Source organism: Ciona intestinalis, chromosome 4, assembly GCF_000224145.3.
Source record: "Ciona intestinalis chromosome 4, KH, whole genome shotgun sequence".
Taxonomy (NCBI): Eukaryota; Metazoa; Chordata; class Ascidiacea; order Phlebobranchia; family Cionidae; genus Ciona; species Ciona intestinalis.
The window spans coordinates 602,360-615,729 of NC_020169.2; the positions used below are offsets into that span (position 1 = coordinate 602,360).

At 32.7% G+C, this 13,370-nt stretch overlaps 2 protein-coding genes across 3 annotated transcripts; both read right to left on the reverse strand.

Moving 5' to 3' along the window:
- Window positions 1–134: 134 nt before the first annotated feature.
- Window positions 135–11,456, reverse strand: LOC100180499 (calmodulin-binding transcription activator 2-like). 2 transcript variants are annotated; one of them, XM_018811468.2, is made up of 28 exons: window positions 11,270–11,456; window positions 11,016–11,136; window positions 10,488–10,574; window positions 10,279–10,426; window positions 9,961–10,001; window positions 9,588–9,670; window positions 8,610–9,286; window positions 8,077–8,261; window positions 7,815–7,875; window positions 7,632–7,759; window positions 7,450–7,573; window positions 7,261–7,392; window positions 6,696–6,839; window positions 6,170–6,297; window positions 5,626–5,708; window positions 5,256–5,337; window positions 4,780–4,922; window positions 4,480–4,559; window positions 3,796–3,935; window positions 3,461–3,548; window positions 3,071–3,145; window positions 2,869–2,945; window positions 2,344–2,520; window positions 2,214–2,285; window positions 1,793–1,998; window positions 1,480–1,554; window positions 1,062–1,149; window positions 135–449 (listed from the first exon to the last, which is right to left on the reverse strand). In XM_018811468.2, the coding sequence occupies exons 1-27, from the start codon at window positions 11,434–11,436 to the stop codon at window positions 1,080–1,082; spliced, it is 3,594 nt and encodes a 1,197-aa protein (XP_018667013.1). In that variant the 5' UTR covers window positions 11,437–11,456; the 3' UTR covers window positions 135–449; window positions 1,062–1,079. The 2 variants fall into 2 exon arrangements, with proteins under 2 accessions (XP_018667013.1, XP_002128006.2); XM_002127970.5 differs by lacking the exon at window positions 1,062–1,149.
- On the reverse strand, window positions 11,448–12,587 carry LOC100178126. Its single transcript, XM_018811492.2, has one exon. The coding sequence runs from the start codon at window positions 12,512–12,514 to the stop codon at window positions 11,765–11,767; it is 750 nt and encodes a 249-aa protein (XP_018667037.1). The 5' UTR covers window positions 12,515–12,587; the 3' UTR covers window positions 11,448–11,764.
- Window positions 12,588–13,370: the final 783 nt, after the last annotated feature.

Here is a 13,370-nt window from a genome sequence, read left to right on the forward strand (position 1 = left end):
CCTCCTTAAACTTAGGTATGCTAGACCAACTAAATATTCATTCCTGCAGGTGCAGTTAAAAAAGGCGATAAGTCTTTTGGTAAATTGACCATTCCATGTTCTTTTAGTACACCCGACATGTACAGTTGAACATATAAATAAGAATCTGGTTTATTTTTCCAATGATGTGTAATCCATACATAGCGTGGTGACTTTCATTATTTGAAACAACATCACAGTGCATCATATATTGTTAAATTACAAGCTTTTAATCTAATTAATTTACCAGGGTTCATATCAAAAACTAAGCAACAGATATAGATATGCAGAAAATATGTCACAAGTTTGATTTATGTACAAGTCAATCTTATTGTGTGTTACAGAAGATATCAAACGTGCAAAAGTTATAAAAAGTGAAATCTCACGAGCAGGAAATAATCTATGACGGGCTTAAGGATTTTTCTTTAGATCTGAAAAGGAATATAATGCTTGGTTAATTTCAATAGAGTTATAGAACTTGTATGGATACAAAGTTGTATGCTCCACTATTGTGAACATGGGTGTCTTGTGGCAAGAGTTACTTGCTCCAACCAAGTGGTCACTAATGGGTTGGCCAAATTTTCAATCATTACTTACAAAGTTGGATGCTTAGCAACTCATTGGTGTACAGTAGGTGTATGAAAATAAAAATATGTGATATTTATTTCTTTTAAACTGAGTTGACTGCTGTAATATGCACATCATGCATGCTTAGATTTTTTGCCATTTCAAACTATAAAGCAATGACAAGTGACACGTGGTTTGAGGCAGCCACTGGCATGTTAATAGAATACACACATCTTCAATGGCATTGCGTGTTTAACCTGATATCCTCCATATAGAAGGTGGGTACACCAACAACTATCATACAATGTACCACTTCCTTGTTTGTTGTACCACTCATTAAAATACAATGTACCACTTTGTTGTACCACTCATTAAAATCATTAAAACTCTTTTTTTCTTTTCAGCATTATTTAAGAACATTTTGTTAAATTATGTTCTCCTTTAAACACAAATATTCTAAGCGAGTGTGTGCTTACATCGACCAATGTGTGATGCTAACATGTGTACAAGCCATTCATGCAAGATGAAATGTTCCTTGCTTGGCTGAGATCCTGTTGGCGAAGTCTGCATGCACAAATCAAAAGCAACGTGAAAATAACACGGGTTAGTATCAACGCAATAAGTTAAACTTCATGCACGACTCCTTCTTTTGTATAGAAACATAAATAAATCACCAAGAAAACTAAAAAAAACATTCTTTACCAATTGCACAAAACCAGAATAAGTCCAGATTTTTAACATACAAAAACAAAACCTCTTTCATTAAAATAATTCTTATTAAAAATATTAACAAACTTCAAAAATAATTTACAAATGCTACTTTCTTGATAAAATTCCACACAGCAACTTAAGTATAAACACATCATGCATGGAAAATAATTAAGATAACTCCACCTGCAATGACAACGTCGTAGAAATCTTTGGATTTTTTGAGCTGCTTGATGTTGTCGTCTCTTTGTTAAATGACCTCTGCAAAACAACTGTGGTGTAAATAATGAATATTGGGCGCCATATTTCATGCAAGTAATTCATTCAGTTTGTATAGCCATTTCGACAATCTATTGCTCAATAGTGACTACAGGGTTTATTAATTGCTGTAAAGTTAAGTATCTTGCCCAAGAATATACATGCCTAAAGCCTCAAGCTATAAACCCCTCAAGTTACTTTGCGATGACATTTCACAAAGCTAAATCAACATTATCTTTACCTCAAAGCATCTTCAATAAGACGAACTGACGGCGGACGTGAGGTACGTTGCCCTCTGTATGTTCGTGCATGTTTGTAACTTCGGTAAAACGACTGAATAAGTATAGCAGCATGACGACTTTTCTGGAAACGTTTTTGTTCCTGGTATGATCGGAATTTACTCTGGATCAAGACAGCAGCTTCATTCATCTTCTTGCACATTGCAAACTAAACAAATGAAATGCTTTTTAATTTCAAGCACTAGTAAGTATATTAAAGGGTGCTCAAGGATATAGGTTTGATACTAAACAAAACATCGATCTGAAAACAGAATACCTGCTTTAAATCCTTTGTATGCTTGCAAAACATAAATATAGAAGTTAATATTTAAAAATTAGATTTTTACTTTTATAGGTAATATACCAAAAGTATTTTTTACTTACCATACGGTATTTACGATAACACCTTTGTATAAGAAGTGACGCACGTAGTTCTTGACCATTTAACGATAAACGCTGAAAAACACAAACAATAAATACTTTACACCATTAGAAATTCATAAAAGTGACAAACTTCTGTGTGGTACGCAGACAAGACGGCTTTTGCTGCAAAGTAAAGTTGACGTTGTTCTTGTTCACTCAGGCGAAGAGAATCCAATTCCAGCTCGTTGGGATTTTGATAAGCTCTTATTGAAGTTGAACGTGGTGGTAATTGAAGGAAGTCACACCAGTTGATGGTGGAATTATCACGCTGTGTTGTTGTAATGGGGGGTTTCATTTAATGTAGTGTGATGGACTCAGTTAAAGTTTAAAGGCAAAAATATCACAAATAAATAAACATATAACAACTATGAGAAATAAGGTCTTGATTATCATTACACAACTTTATACTAAACTAAAAGATGTGCGTGAAAAATTTAATGCTCAGTTTGAAGGCTGGCAAAATAAGGAAGATAAAAGTTGGGGTTAATGGTTTGTTATGTTCGAATATTTGTATTAAAAGTTATGGTGAGGAAAGTATATAAAACAGAAAACACCTAAAAATATTTCCAAATTTAATAGTAAAAAATAAACACTTATTTTGAAATCTAAAATTCACCTGATAGTCATATGGTATTGAAGTTTTTCCACCACACCGAGAAGTAACAAAATGTGGGAGTGATCTTAAAGTGAGACCTGAAACATTAACAACTAATTATAACAATGGTCAGGAGTTGTTGTTTAACTCCATGACCCAAGTCACCTTGTATACCATGCTGTATAACCTCACACATATGCAAGAAGATATAAATGATAATTACCTTCAGCAGATTCCTTCATAACTTCAGGCGATGATTCAAGTATTTGTTCAGCAAGCGTTGCAATGTCGGTGGTGCCTGTTTCAATATTTTAACACAAATTTACATAATGTAGTCTAACAACAAGAAATTTGTTGGAAACAACAGTAACCTATAAGGTTATAATAACAGTAGTTGTAGGAGTATAATCAGACCATAAAGAAGATATATTATATAAATGCATAATATATAAAGATTGCATAAACTTTCCTTTGTTTTTAAAGGTGCTCTGCTTTTCAAACAGCAACAACATGTTTTTTTTATATCTTTTCAGTTACAGTGTAATCAAAAGCATCTTTGAATTTTAAATAAGTTGAATGCAAAGCAAGGTTAAATATGATTTTAAAAAATGACCTGAATCAGCGAATAAGTTTCCATTTCTTGCCAACTCTGAAGTGAAACCTGTTGATTGGTTGTTTAACATTTGATCTCCCATCGTGTTCTGCAATTAACCATTTCATTTTATTCACTTGCACCGATCAGTCACGAAAACAAGATTATATTTAAAATGTTAAGGTCAAGATATTGCATACATAAAGAAAAACGGTGTAAATTTAGGTCATATATTATTATACCAAAAAACCAACAAAACAACTTAACAAAAGATTTGAAATTGCCATTTTTCATGAATTCACCAACTCAAGTGAAAGGTATATACATTATAAATAGCATTTATGTAGATTTAATACCTGAGTTGTAAATTTGAATGAATGTTGGTTTGATGGGGACGGTGGTCTACTTGTGGTTGGTTGGATATCTGTATCGTCCGTCTCCATGGAATCTTCACCAGAATCCAATGTATCACCTGATGATGATATTGTTGTATCACCTGTGGGGTCATGAAAGGTCATGTTGAAATAAATAAATCACAATTTTTTGTTGAATCTATTTATTTTATTTGTTTTGCATCATATGAGTGTAATACTCCTTGTGATGATAAAAATTAGAAAACCAGGGTTTATACCATACTTAGAGACAAAACATTTCTTCTTAACATTTCTGGTCCCTTGGACCTTGTTTTATTTTATGAATAAATGCATAATATTTTATTCATAACTTAGCAGCACTCTTATAAAAGAAACAAAGTCACAAGCAGTGTTTCCAGTTACACCATGATAATCAACCACAAAACCTAACAACAGAAATGGAAAAGTGTTATTATTGCAGAAAAAAACTTGATTAGTACATGGGTAACTTAAAATAAGTGAATATTTGTTGTAAAATAAGAGAACAAAATGTTTTTTTTCTTTTAAAACATAAGGAACTGCTACGACAAATGAAAAAAAGTTCCACCAGCATACTACCAAAACATGTATTTCTTTCAAGTTTTAATCCATATAATTATTACAAACAGAATAACATGATGTTTATACCGATAGAGCTTGTATCAACTTCATCATCTTCGGGATAGAAATCATCATTTTGTTGAACACACATTGAAAGAACTTCCAATCTTAAAAGTTAAAATACTTTGGGTAATAATATTTTCATAAATGTATTTATCCATACCATGTTTGTCTCTCAGCTCTTCATTTTTAAGTATTGTTATTACATTATGTTGTGTAAAAACTAAAAAAGTAAAAAAAATTAAAAAAGATAAATTTATGTTGCGTTGTGTTTATGCAGAAGCTTTTAATGGTGTGATCACAGGCAAGAACTGTGAAAATTTTAACCTTTTAAATAATTCATGATGTCCATGTAGTTGAGCTATAGCTGAGGCACAGCGACCTAAGTAATCAAGTGTATGAATCTCATATTTTCTCCAGGTGTATAGAATTTCCGCACAACCTTGATGGCCGCTCGCACACGCCCACATCTGCAATTACGTGCTATTGTTGGTAAACTACATTATTAAACAAACATTTAACAGTTTGCAAGTCAGAAAAAATCTTCTGAAAATATCTTTATTGTGATCTTAAACGACTGACATTTTGGTCTTTGTGAATGTATCAGTATGTGTCCTAAGTCACTTTACGATGCACCCTAATATATTCTAAAGCTTTAAACCTTTAGAATCACAATTAAATTATTGGAAGATTTCTTTTACACTTATAATATGTTGGCAAACACGTGTATCTTTTTTCTTTTTTCCCCATCAAAGTAAATACAAGTGCTTCAAAAATAACCAAATAATAAGTTTTGAACTCACCAGTGCAGAACAACCATATTTATCAACATTCTGTGGATTGCATTCCATTTCAAGGAAAGCATTGAAGTTGCCACACATCTCACTAAAAGTAATTTGAGCTTAATGGTTAAGTACATACACAACAATGATGTAACCAACAATGGCAATTTGAACTGTTTTAGAATGCTATAAACATTTCACTTGTTTTAAAGTTTACCAAGTATTTTACCATTTTTTTAACAGGACAAGAACACTAATCTGTAATTAAAGAAACGAAAATTTGTATTTAAGTTATAACACCATCTAAATTGCAAAATAACAGTTTTCACTTCCAAAGTGCCAGCATATTGATATAGCAATAGCATTTTGTAGCAACATTTATAATAGTTACCTAAGTGAACGGAGAGTATGTATAAGTTGTTGATAGCCAAGAGCTGCAGCGCAGTGAAGTATTGTAAGTCCACTACCATCAACCTGAGTAATAGAAATGATATTTTAATATATGAATAACTGTTTTGATAAAAGAAATATTTGTAATATTTTAATTTTCTAATATAAGACCTGTAAGTTTTATTATTTAAAGTTAAAATACCAATATATTTCTCAAAATTTTGAACCATTTGCTCAGCTAATGTATCAAAGTTTTTATCACAGCAGCCAGCAGGTACAGTTTTTTAATGAAAAATAATTTGAACTGAATAGATCTTAGTTTTAATTAATTGACGTGAAACCTGAACTGTTCAACCACTCGGTATCCATCACAAATTCAAAACTAACATTTTCTGCAGTTTTGCCAGTTTTTACAAACGGTCTGTTTTTCGAGTGAATTTAAATGCTTCAGGATTTAAAATCAATTTCATTCATCTTACTGAATTTTTTTACTGTATCCCTATGCCAGATAAAATACTAAGTAACTTTTAAACCTCTTTGCATACCTCATTATCAAAGTTTACGAAGTTGCTTTTATCAAACATTGCAAACCGATGATAAAGTCGCTGACACAAAGTTATAAGTCTTGATTCTTCATTGTTAATATCCCGTGGTGGTTGATCAGCATTCACATCTGTTACAAATACATGTTCGTTATACCCAAAATTAAATAGTAGTAAGATAAAAAATGATTTTCTTTGAGTAACAACACTATTTTAAACATGCTCGGCCCGCTTTAAATAACAATGTATGTGGCTTTGTGGGTAATTGTTTGGTTACCCATGACAGAAAATTAGAATCCCCCATTAGTTACCACTCGGTTAGACAAATTATGGTTAAGTGACTTGCCAAAGGACCCAGATACAATGGTAGCTACATTGAGACTTAAACCCATTATTCTGTACTGTGCCATGAGGGTTTTGGGTTTTGTATTTAGGGCAACCAAATGTCTCATTTTATAAAGGCAAATAAAACATAGCGTTGTACTATGTTGTCTTCCCTAAACATGAACAACAAATTATTAAAACAAACCTAGGTTTAAAACTTTAAGACCATGCTGTACTCCACCATGTAATGTGTTCGGTTTATTAATTAAACTTCCATTTTCACCGATTGAGTTCAACCTTTGCTCCATTCTCTCCAGTCGATTAATGATTGACAGTTTGAATTCATTTTCTTAAAAGTAATAATAAAACAAATCACAATTTCTGCCTTAAGTTTCCACCAAGCTTTGCTAAAGTAAAAGATAAATGAACCTTGAACAGAAGCTGCTCCCCTAATGTAAAGAAGTAGAGACAGCTGATTTGTTCAACTACCCCACTTAAAAATAAAACAATAAACATAATATTTTTATTGAAACTCAACTAAAGAAGTTTTTATAAACTATTTATTTTTTCAAGTAATTATGATCCAAGCCACATGGCTATACACAAGTATGTTTTAAAATACAGTTAAGGATTAACTGTTTTGTTACATAACTTTTTTATTACAAGAATTTAATTACTAAACTTTTACAGAAAGGAAATGAGTTTACCCACAAGCTTATCTTCCCATAGTTGAGCTGTGAATATTAATAATTAATGTGATGACCACTCACCATCAAGTTTGAGCCATTGTGTGGCAAGTTCCGAATATGCAGGTGGAACTTGTTTGTAATGAAATGGGACTGGCTTTGAAACGATTCTGTCATTACATACAACGGTGAGATCGACGTGTCCAACATCATGTGCTGAATAATAGAGATGAGTTATTATTATTTACCGGCATGTTGGTACTGATAGTTTACCTGGACAGTAACATCGTAGCACACCATTTTGTATGTTCGTAGCAGGAACTGAAATACTTCCGAACATACATGTGTAATTGTTACAAAAATTCCAACTACCGGTGATCAAAACTTTAACACCGCCCTTGGAGGAAATAGATAAGTAAAAGTTGCTAAATGCTCTATATAAAGGTTATCAGTACCTCCGAGTATGACCAGTCTGGTGAATATTCAGTGATGAGGCTTAAGCTTTGCATCTCACTTGAATGCGAGGTGCCAGGTAAGGCACTTTCATCACCATAACTACGAACTGAACTGTTCTCATCTAATACTGCAGGAAATAATGAAATAGTGACTTGTGGTATTAAAATGCATGGGCAGCATACCTGGGTCCCATAACTGTTGGGGAAATAAATCGCTCACAGCACTTTCATTGGACGAGTTTGTCTGCATTAAAAAGTGTTTACCACACATTAAGAAATTTAAAGAAAAGGTTAGGAATAGTAATAAATAAAAAATCATTAATAAATGATTAGGTCTACTAAAAATACTTGAAGCAATAAAAGAAAAGATAAAACAGAACTAACAGAACATTAGAAAAAAATGAAAAGTCAAAATAATTAAAAAAGAGTAAGTTATTAAATGTACTTGATCTGAAACTGTTTCCATTGAAGTTGAAGTGACAGAGGTTGACGTGTTGAACAAACTATCAACATCAAACACGTCAAAACCAACATCAGAGAATGCATCGGACTCTGAACTTTCAACAAATGGGGAACGTTTGGGTTGAAGAAGGTTGCTGTGGCAGTTTGGAACCATCACATCTTTGATGCCTGGGTTGGGGGAATGGAAGTGATTAGGCAAGAATCACACAGTAATAAATAAAACATTTTAATAAAACTGACGTCTTAATTAACCCTGTATCTCAGAGCAACTCAAACAGCTATAATACAGATGTCCTGTTAGACACATGTATAATATGGTTTGATTGTAATGCAGAAACCAACAAGGCAAAGATTAACAACCATTGTTTGATAAAAAGATTGGATAGTGGGTTAGTGGGACATATGTGACCAGTAGTGTAAATCATATCTTTGGAAAGTTATATTACAATTACTTTTTTTTGTTGGAAATATGATATAATTCATGCATTTTGCATATAATTACTAATAAGATCCAACCTTGTATGTAACCATTACACTTCAATTCTTCGGATAAAGGAAGATGACTTTTATCATCTTTCAAACCTCCAGGAGTAGAAGAGAGGTTGGGTATCATGATCTTCTTGGAGGTTGGCCTGGAATTCTCATTTATTCCATGAGATGAAGATGTGGGGAGGAGAGTGTAATGATCGTCAGATGGAGGTTTCAACCCAGTGTTAGCATTCAAACTTTTATCACTTTTATCACTAATTTTTCCATCTAATTTAATAGAAGTACTTGGTGAAATTTCAGCTGTTTGGCGAGTAATGTTTCTCTCAATATATTGCTCTGTCTGAGGTGTTGAATTTACCATATGATACCCAGTGTCAGCTTTTGAAGCAATTTTCGACAGTGGGCATGGTATAGTTTGTGAAGACATTGTATTAATAGTAGAAACAGCTTGCACAACAGCACATTTCCTTCCAGATGCATCATTTACAAAAATAACCGAATTCCCGTTGCATAATATAGTATTGGATACTGCTGTTTGGTTGTGTTTAGTGTTTTCAGTGTTAATGATGGTATTGTGGCCATTGTCGACAATACATGATACAGAAGGTGGGGAAGTGGTACACGGTGCACGCATCAACTCAATGCATGGAATGTTACTTCCATTTGACAAGATAATGTTTGGTTTGATGGTCACAGGAGTGTATCTGGTTAAAATACTCAAGTGATAATTAAGCAATAAGGCAACTACTGTTTCACAAAAAATGTAAACAGGACAGAATTATTATTTAAGCATGTTCCATATATTTTAATGCTTTAATGCACATATATTTTTTAATATTTTAATGCACATATATTTAAAAGCTGTTGTTTACCTTGGGCAAAACTAAAAGTATGATGATTTAAAGTACTAAAACTAATCTTATGCGATACTAACTAAACCTCAGATTGCTTGTATATATTTAATATTTAACATAAATATGTATTCTAATACTTTGATTGATTTACCGATTAGGAATCTGTATTGACCGTTGCTCTGCGTAATGTTTTTCTATCAGACTTTCAATGATAATATCCATAGCTTCAGACACCTGGATAAAATATATTTCCAAAAAACAGCTGAATCACTTGGTATTTCCATATAAAACCTGATTGTATTATGTTAAACACAAAATAAAGGAACAACGAAACTTGTTTACAAAACAACACCTTGCTTATCAAGGTAAGCGGTTTATAAAAATTTTCGGAGATTCAAGGCTACCTCTTTAGTGGTTAAAGAAGCTAATATAAGCTTAGCATTTTTTAAGCAAATCAGGGTTAAAACAAAAACTTCTTTTTACCATCACTAAAAGAATGTTTCAAATTAAAAAACAAAACTTACCAACTGAGGTCCATTAACACTTGGCCATGGAATCCTTGTAACTGGAACAAATGATAGTAAATATGGAGTTAACAAAAACTATTATCAGAATAACTTCTCTTTAAAATGAATTAATATCATCTGTTTATTCTGGCGAGCATATTTATAGCTACAAACACAGTGCCTGAGTGCAAAAGTTCCATTCTAAATGTTGGCACATTACCCCAACTCACTTAGAGTTACCAACTTGTCTGTTATTATTTTATAGTAGTTAGTTTAACTTTAAGTTACCATTAGATCTGATGTTTTTAAATTTGATGGAGTTTGTAAGTAACTTACACATTGGACGTAGCTGATCCAGCAACTCTTGTTTTGAAAGTTGCCTCCATTGCTGGCATTGATGGTTAAGTGAAAAGTCTCGAATAATTTGTTTTCCATCATCATTGTAAGGATAGTTAAGGTAGTGAACTAAAACTATGTCAGGATTCTGTAAAGTTATAAAAAATCTGTATGAAAGTAGGATTTTTTATTTATACAGTTTACTATACCTGTATAAACCAGTAGCAACGTCTGTGGAAAGTAGGCAACACATCAGAGTGAACATACAGAGCTGTGATGCATGGTATGCCAGCAACCTTTGTAACACATGGATATTAAGTATCTGACTATTACTGTATCTATTTGTTAAGTCAAAAGCTGTCTTTAATAATGTAGTGTAACTGGTGTCTTTAATTAGTGCATGTCCGCTATGTCCATATATTCAGTTCAATATAAAATTCAGCATATTGATCATTATTCCACAATAAGTTCTTAGTTGTCAAACAATGGAGATATGAGGGCCCTGGTTAAAGCTTAAGAGTTTAAATATCTACTTTAAACTATTAGTTTAAATTCATTGTAATAATTGTCAGTTTTACAGGGCAGAAAACATGTGCTTGGCATAATGAGAACCTCAGTAAACCTAACCAATGGAAATGGAATATATTAAGGTCATCACCAATCACTGTGGTACTCTGATAAAAAGCACAGTGACTGCCATCTAGAGTAGACTACAGCTTAGATAAACAGGTACTTACTTTAAGTTTAACGTGATCTTCACGGCACCATTTACTTTTTCGTTTGGTTTTCCAAATGTAAAGATCTTGTCTGTATTTCACTTTTTTTCTATTAAACATGAGCAGGCAGCCACTCTCTGGTCTGTAATATATATGAAAAGAAACTTTGACTCAAATTCAAAACAACCCTTTACTTTAAAATAAAGGCTATTATATATTTATATATATATATATATATACAAAACTGCATTCATTTATAGGCCTATATAACATACCTAAATACTCTGGATGTTGTAAGCCAGTCTGGATGTTGTTTAAAGTTGATAAGTATTGCAGCAATTTCTTCATTTGACATCCATGTATATTTATGCTTTGGTAGGTTAAGTGCTGGGGGTGGAAGTTTATGTTGCAGTTCTTCAGGTATTACAACATCAGCTTTCATTTTACTTAGTTCTATATAAATAAAATTTGCAAATGATCAATAAACAATTGGTTAATAATTTATAATGAGTAATGCTGATTACAGTAAAACATTGGCGAAAAAAGGTAGATTCTACAAGCACCCTCCTTTACAAAATTAGGGAAACAATTATAAACTGCAATTTATTATTAAAAATAATGGGTATTGCAAGTTCTAACATGAGTAAAATATTGGCAAATTCACTACACACACGCACATCTTAAGCTTTAAAATATGAATGTTGCATATTTACTTTTTAAAAACTGTAACGTTAAAGCACGATTTGTTGTAGGATGAAACAAATTATATTTTAGGAAAAATACCTATACGCTTGGTAAAATCCCAAAGCACCAAGTGTAAAAAGGGCAGCACCAGACAACAACATTTCACGATGCATTTTTACTAATGCTGGATGAAGTTTGTTTTCTGCAAAAAAGGCCCCACCCTTATTTCTATGAGGAAAGGGTTTATCTGGGATTTCTTTCTCAAGAAAATCACACAAAGGTTTCCAACCATCCTTAACCTTATATACAAGTAATTTATCTTTTGGAGCAGTCCCCAACACATATTTATTGTGTTGTCTGTATGTAATACGATGTAACATATCGTTAAAGGGAATATCATGGAAAGGTGATTTCATAAATATTCCAAACACAGCCATCACCCACGTCTGACTAAACTTAAAAAATTTTCTTCCCGTCGGTGATAAAGTTTGCATGAAATGGAGCACAGTATTATTACTAATTTCATCTGATTGCTTTTTCAAACTGTTTAACCAGGAATCTTCATCTCTGATACTGAGAATAATTTTAGCATCTGGAAAAGCTCGATGAATTTCCTCCCAGTAAAAGTACACTGGTGAATCAATAGTGACATCTACATTATCATACATTCGACGGAAATCATCTGTCGTGCCGCCCTTCGTTAAAATACGTTGCCAATCATCTCCTAAGTAGGAGAAGTTTTCCAAATAATCGTAAACAACGTAGCCCAACTCTGTCAATGCTGCAGTCAAGGACTTTGTTCCAGTTTTTGCAAATCCAGCAACTATAATTTTCATTTTCTTAAATTGCCGAAATTTAAACTTTTACAGCAAACCACACAACAAACTGCACACAGTGCACAGTAAAAAATTCTACAGTGTGCATTTATTATATTTTAAGACCAACGTACTTCTATTAAGCAGTAGGACAATGCGACCATTTTTGATAAACTCGAAGCTTTAATAATAGGAAATAGGAGATCGAAGTTGTAATATTTACAGACTTCTGTATTTAAATGGTCGTACTTTAAACATGGATAACTTATGACGAGTACTGATCGTGTAATTTCTCATATCATTTTCACAAAGAATTTAAAAGACCAGTTTTAACCTATTTGGTTTTCTCTCTATCCTCATCAAGACTGCCATGAAAGCCATTTGAAGGAATAAGTGAATGGTATTTATTTCGTCTCTTCGGTCAGGTTAACAAAGAACGGAAGAGTGTACAAAAGCGAAAATAAGGAAAGTAACGGTAAAACGTAAACAAGATTTAATTAATCAAGAGATCACAGATCTAATGAATAACCACGTTTTAAACTAATTAGCATAAGATAGTAGAGTAAGGGAACATGGGACACCTTTAACAGATAATATCTAAATAGCCTGATCGTGTTTTGAACAATAAACAACGGTCTGTGGAAGCCGTGAAGACACGTTTTTTTAATTCATTAAATGTTCTTTGTTTAAGACCAAATGAAAAGAGAAAACAAAATGAAAAGGTGTCCCATCTACCCCCCCCCCTGCTATATTAATTAATCCTTTTACTATAACGGTCGACGGGGCTCGATCAAAAACCAATCTAAAGTAACCAACAAAACGGGTTCTAGTCGCTATTGGTGGCAGAATGAATTTATACATGTATTATAACCAATAA